The sequence below is a fragment of the Crocuta crocuta genome, unplaced genomic scaffold (assembly GCF_008692635.1).
Source record: "Crocuta crocuta isolate KB4526 unplaced genomic scaffold, BGI_CrCroc_1.0 scaffold270, whole genome shotgun sequence".
Lineage (NCBI taxonomy): Eukaryota > Metazoa > Chordata > Mammalia > Carnivora > Hyaenidae > Crocuta > Crocuta crocuta.
The window spans coordinates 2,560,029-2,566,028 of record NW_027527569.1 but is presented as its reverse complement, the minus strand read 5'-3'; the positions used below and the strand labels follow the sequence as shown (position 1 = coordinate 2,566,028).

General features: G+C 42.2%; 1 protein-coding gene across 2 annotated transcripts in view; it reads right to left on the bottom strand.

The window, feature by feature from the left end:
* FILIP1 (filamin A interacting protein 1) overlaps positions 1-6,000 on the bottom strand; it is a 179,420-nt gene that overhangs the window by 50,943 nt on the left and 122,477 nt on the right. For both annotated transcript variants that reach the window (XM_077770239.1, XM_077770234.1), the window contains exon 4: positions 2,893-3,071. In XM_077770239.1, coding sequence (XP_077626365.1) covers positions 2,893-3,071 — 179 coding nt within the window. The remainder of the gene's footprint in view (positions 1-2,892; positions 3,072-6,000) is intronic.

The following is a 6,000-nucleotide window of genomic DNA, read 5'->3' as shown; positions in this document are numbered from 1 at the left end:
GTCCCCTAGCTCCCCCCCCTCCCCTCCCATCAACCCCCACCCCCACACCACCAAAGGAAAAACTGTCTGGGGCGGAGACCTCCTGCAGAGTTGCACACTCACTGGGAAAAGCTGGGTAAGATTATACAGGCAAACCATTTAGGCTTATCTCACTTTCTTCCTTCCTTTTTTCTTGCTCACTGTAGAAACAAAGGGAAATAGTAAAGTTCTTGACTTTTTTTTTCTTTTCTGACAAAAGGGACTTTTCCGGAGAAGGGGAAGGGAATGCAAAACAAAGAAGGAAACAAAGGACTTGGAACATTTTACAGGAGGACTCCCACTTGTGCTCAGCAATGCGGGTTCTTTATTAGCTGCCGCCCAGCTTCCCCTGCAGGTGCTGCGGCCGCGTGGCGCCCCTGCAGCCGCCGCTAGCGCTCCCAAAGCCCTGGCCGAGGCCGGAGGGACAGGCCGCCATCCCGGGACCTGGTGGGGAGGGGCTCCCGGGCGACTTGGCCACGGGAAAGAAAGCCTCGGGGTCAGCAAACTGCCAGCCCCCATCAGTACATCTAATTATGACCGCTTACTTCAAAAAGAGGATTTAACCCAAAGCAGATTTCGCAGGGCAGTTTCGAAAGGGCAGCAGGAACCCCCGGCCTGACCTTTGAGAAAATCCTATAGGCTTCACTGCCCCGAGAACTCGGCAAGCCACTCACGGTGGACTCCTCAGATCGCAGAGACACTCAGGGACGCCAGCTTAAGTTATCAGGGTCCTAGTGGGGATGTTTAATTCAGCATAACGGGTGTCTGGTGGGGCGTGCACTCCTGGGCAGTCAGGGGATTGATCCAAGGAAAAACACTGACAGTAAAAAATATAAAGCACTAAAGTATAACCCTTTAAGTCAACAATAACTATTTCAGAACGTTAAGGCTGTTTGATAGGTAAGTGAGCATCAAAGGTCTCTTAGTGAAGTTTGCGGACATATCCCAGTAACTCTGATCAAAGTATCAAAAGCATCTTAAGGTTGTTGTTTTTTTTTAATTTTCACTTTGATTTTTGAAAACTTCTACACAGCACTTTGCTCAGGAGAAATGGTTGCTGTAGTTGTTTTAGTAAAATCATCTCCAGAAGGGTACAGAGGATTGGAATTGTTCCTCTAGAGTTGATCAACAAGTTAGTAAATAAACACATCTGGGATAGGCTTATTGTATAATAAATACAAAAGTACTTTGTGAACTATAAAGCTCTTCAAAGGTTATTATTTGAATTCCTCTCACAGAACACAAAAACTAGGAAGACAAAAAGAAAGACAAAGACACAGCCGGGATAAGTACAGTCTCTCCATGCATATGCTTCATTTAAACCAACTCTGTAAGTGAAATGGTGCCACTTCAGGCAATTAGCTTACGTGGGAAATTGTAGAAAAGACTGGTGGGTCTGGTTCTAAATCACGTAATTTACAGTGTGATCAGAAAACAATTCATTCGCACAGATGTTTTTTAAAATTATTTGGTTTCAGATCTTTTAAGAAGTCACTATCAAACAAGTTGCTACTCCTTGACCTGACCACCTTCCAACACAGAGCACCTAACCAGACAGCTGTTGCAGAGAGTCCCAATTTACACTGCCTTTAGAACTTTGCAAGATCTGTGCTTGAGGCTGGGAAGTTCACAGAGACAGGAAGTGGAGTTTATTCTCACCACGTGGTTATCCAAAAAAAAGTCAGATGATACCATCTGTTTGTTCAAACATGAAGCTGATAAACTGTAGCTTCCAGGAGCAGAAGACAGGCTTAAAGAAACCGTAAACTGAGAATATAGTACGTAATACTCCAGCCATTGTTCTCTCTTCCATTTCTCCTTCCCCAAGGGATGTGCCAAGTCCAGTAAGAAGTAAAAATTACCAATGATTTTTAGAAATTTAACAAAAACTGTTTCATGCTTTTATTTGCTCTTACTGTGACAGCTTTTTCTTATAAGCAAACCAATCTAGGAAAACCAGATCTCTTTCTTGTAACTTAAGTATATAATAAAGCTGGGATTAGTAAAGCTGTTCCCAAGTGGCTCTTAATTTGCAAGTCCTAAACACAGAAGCAGACACGCTTGGTAACTCAAAGCGTCAGGCTTGGATGTCACTGGTTTCAAAGAGTGTGGAATTCACAGACATAACCATTCAGCCGAGGAAAGAAACAGGAGAGAATAAGCTAAAAAGAAGATGCTGAAAAAACTGGAGAGTATAGAAGAGTTAATTACAAAGCTTTTCAATTTGGAGTCTCTACTTCAAATGTGGTGATCTCTGGTCTGAGAAAACTACCTGCCAGGACAGATACCCATGCTCCACATGCAGAGTTACTGTTTTGTTTTGTTTTTGTTCTTTTTTTTTTTTTATGTACTGAGTTTTAAGAGTTACACAAACCTTAGAAAGCAGGTAGCTCTAGCCATTAAGTACTTTATACACAACCAAATATTAAGACTTTCTATAGTGGTATTAAGAATGAATAGGATTCAGCTTTAAGTTGCTAAGCTTCATAATTTGTCTTCCTGAATAAGTAGGTTTCAACCTCAAAGGAAACAAAAAAAGATTATTTCCTATAGAAGGAAATCAGGAGAGAGGCTTTTCAGATGTAGGTGGCTTCACTGATCAAATATACGCTCCCTGGGGTTTGTTTCCAGCTTGATGCTTTTATGGCTTTCAACATGCTAGCGGGATTCTGGTGCCCCACCTCTGTGCATCCCCAAATCTATTCACATGAACAATTCCAGGTAAAAATCGGACTCATTCAGGTCACCAACCACTCAGAAATCAGAGTTAGAACCACCGGGCTCCTGTCTGTGGTGTCACTGGATTGGAGCATGACCCCAGACAGGAGGCACTGAGATGGAAGGACTGGGCCATCTCAGTGAGGCGCTCATTACCTCTCCCGCTCCTGCTCCAGCAGGTTGGTGAAGTCGTCGCTCTTGTTCATGTAGTCGGTGTGTTTGTGCTTCTCACTCTCTAACTCGTACACGGTGCGCCTGTGACACTTCTCTGCCAGCAGCAGCTGCTCTAGCATGCGCCGGTAGGTTTCTTTCTGTTTTTCCTCAAGTCTGTCCAGCTGAGTAAACAAACATGGGAAAGAGTTTAATATTTTATTTGATTTGCATGTGACTCAAAATAGTATATTGGTTTACTGATTTATCATCTGAAAGAGAGAACATTGAGTCTGGTGTTCTCTGCCATTTTCCCCATTCCATCGTTTTGTCTAGGCCAACTGGCTTTGTAAACTAGCCATAATAAGGCTGCGGTAACTTCTAGCCTTCTGAGCCTTTTTCTGGGAACAGGTGTATGGTCCCTAAACTTTCAAGAGAACAAACTCTTTCACTATTTTAGTGAGATGACACAAAGCCCTATACCTAGAGAGGAAGAAGATAACAGCCCTCCTGATGTCAGAAAAATTAAGAGCTCAGCATGTACATATGCCAAACTTCTCCCCTGGGAAGTAATTACCATCATCACAATCTTTTTTTTAAGACTTGCAGTTACATGCATTTCTAGGAAACGTATAGGAAAGATCCACAGTCTGCTCTCTTCAAGATATGCTAAATATAGGGATAATTTCAGAACTTGTAGAGAGAACACACCTCAGACTAAAAGAGATGTCATCAAATATTATTACAGGACTTTTTGTGCCCATTTCTCTGACGGAGGTATTGTTTTTTATTTTTTTTAAGTTTGTTTATTTATTTTGAGAGAGAGAGAGAGAGAACATGTGCACATGCACGAGCAGGAGAGGGGTAGACAGAGGGAGAGACAGAATCCCAAGCAGGCTCCAAGCTATCAGCACAGAGCCTGACCTAGGGCTGGATCTTATGAACCTCTGATAGATCATGACCTGGGCCCAGATCCAGAGTCAGATGCTTAACTGACTGAGTCACCCAGGTTAAAGATCTTTAAGGGGTGCCTTGATTATGGTTTTAGTCCCTAGTGTCAAGCACAGTGCATGGGACAAAGTAAGTGTTCAGGAAATGTTTGTTAAATTGGACCAAATCTTATAATATTGACAGTTCCCTATCCTGTTCTCTTCAAACTGCAGTTCAGGGTTTCCAATTTCAGCACTACTGACAGTTTAGGCCAAATAATTTTTTATTTTGGGAGGCTGTTTTGTGGACTGGAGAATGTATAGCAGCATCCTTGGCCTCTGCCTCCTAGATGCCAGTAGTACTACCTCTAGTTGTGACGAACCTATTCTTAGAAATTGCCAAATGTACCACCACTCACTCCAAGCTGAGAATCACTGCTTTTGTTGAAACAGACATATTTAAAATCCATTCTCAATCCACTACCTACTCTCTGAAACCTAATGGAGTCATTCCATGGGGTGTCAGCATCTGAGTTCTTCCCCTGGGCTCTCCCTGTTTGCCCCTTAGTCATACAGAGGGTCTAAGGTTCCCTCTACAGTAGCACAATATCTCCATTGTGAATGGGTCATTTCTGGGGCCCCAGGTAAAAGAGATACTGACTCCATAATCCTCAGTATTTCTGACTAGATCTCCATCCCTTTGCCTAACAGCAGGTGATCAGACAGACTGGTAGAGAAGCCCAGGTTAACTGGTGGCTGATAATATTTGATACCATCAGGAATTAACAAATGGTACTTTTGTGTGTTCTGATAGATTTCTGTAATTTTATACAAGAGAGTTCCTTTATTGGAATATCTCCCAACTATAAAATATTCTCCCCCAAGAACTCTCCTATCTTTCTACATTGTGATTTTCATAATATATTATAGAATGTGTCAAACATTTCTAAAATATCATCATCATCGTCATCAATGTAGAAAGAGCAACTCTTCCCCTTTTTGGATCCTTTCTACTTTATCATGAAGTAGGACTCTCCTTCCTTTTGAAAGTAGAAGGAAGTAGGACTCTCCTTTTTGGAAGAGCAACTTCTGCCTGTTTCTTCGTACTTGCCCCCACTCCCCTAAGAAAGGAGGGGTGAGTTATTTGAAACTTGTATTTGGGATAGAGAACTAGGCATAAGCATTCAGCCTTTTTATTTCTTATTTTTTTACACTGCCTGCCATAAAATGGTACATTATGTTTTGAAGGCCCCAAATCTCCTTTGAGTGGTTTCTCCAAAGTCTAGGAGAGAAAGTAATAGAAAGCCCAGTGGTGTTTGTTCATTGGTCTATTCAGACCAATAAGATTACAAGCTTGAACTCATCTTTCCAACTCCTGCAGTTATCCCTCAATGCCTTCAAGGAACTCCAGAGGAGAAGATGGGGACATTATTAATTGGATAGCTAAGCTATTTAGAAAGATACACATTGTAAGGGCATCTGGAGAAAAACAGCGTATTTTGATATTAAGTGTTCTGAGGCAGCCTAGGTAGGAGGTAGGCCTTAGCTTTAATATGTTCTGCCCATGTGGGCCTTTGAGATTGGTTGCTCTCAGCAGCTACAATCCTGGGGTTAGCTCACTAGAGTAGTTTCTGGGGTCTCAGTGGGCAATGTTCCCCTAACCTACAACTAGCAGAGCTTGACCTTGGCACTGATTACATAATCATGAAGATAGTCTTTCTCTCTCTCTCTCTTTTTTTTTTAACATTTTAATTTATTATTGAGAGACAAAGAAAGAAAAAGCATGAATGTGGGAGGGGCAGATGCAGAATCTGAAGGAGGCTCCAGGCTCTGAGCTGTCAGCACAGAGCCCAATGTGGGGCTCAAACTCATGAACCGCAAGATCATGACCTGAGCCTAAGTTGGAGGCTTAACCGACTGAGCCACCCAGGCACCCCAGTCTTTTTGTCTCTTAATGTATTGAAAGGATACCAAGACACTGGAGTATATGCTGATTTTCACACAGAACTGCAGACCCAGACTTTAAACTGTGAAGGTAGCAAATTCCTCTTTAGGAATTTATATGTGAGGATCTAGCTTTCAATTTTAAATTCCAGGTGTAAGAACCAACATAGGTAGTAAGAGATCAGCTGTACAAGACCCTGTGTCTTGTTATTTTGTTTGGGATTACATAGCTCCAAGGAGA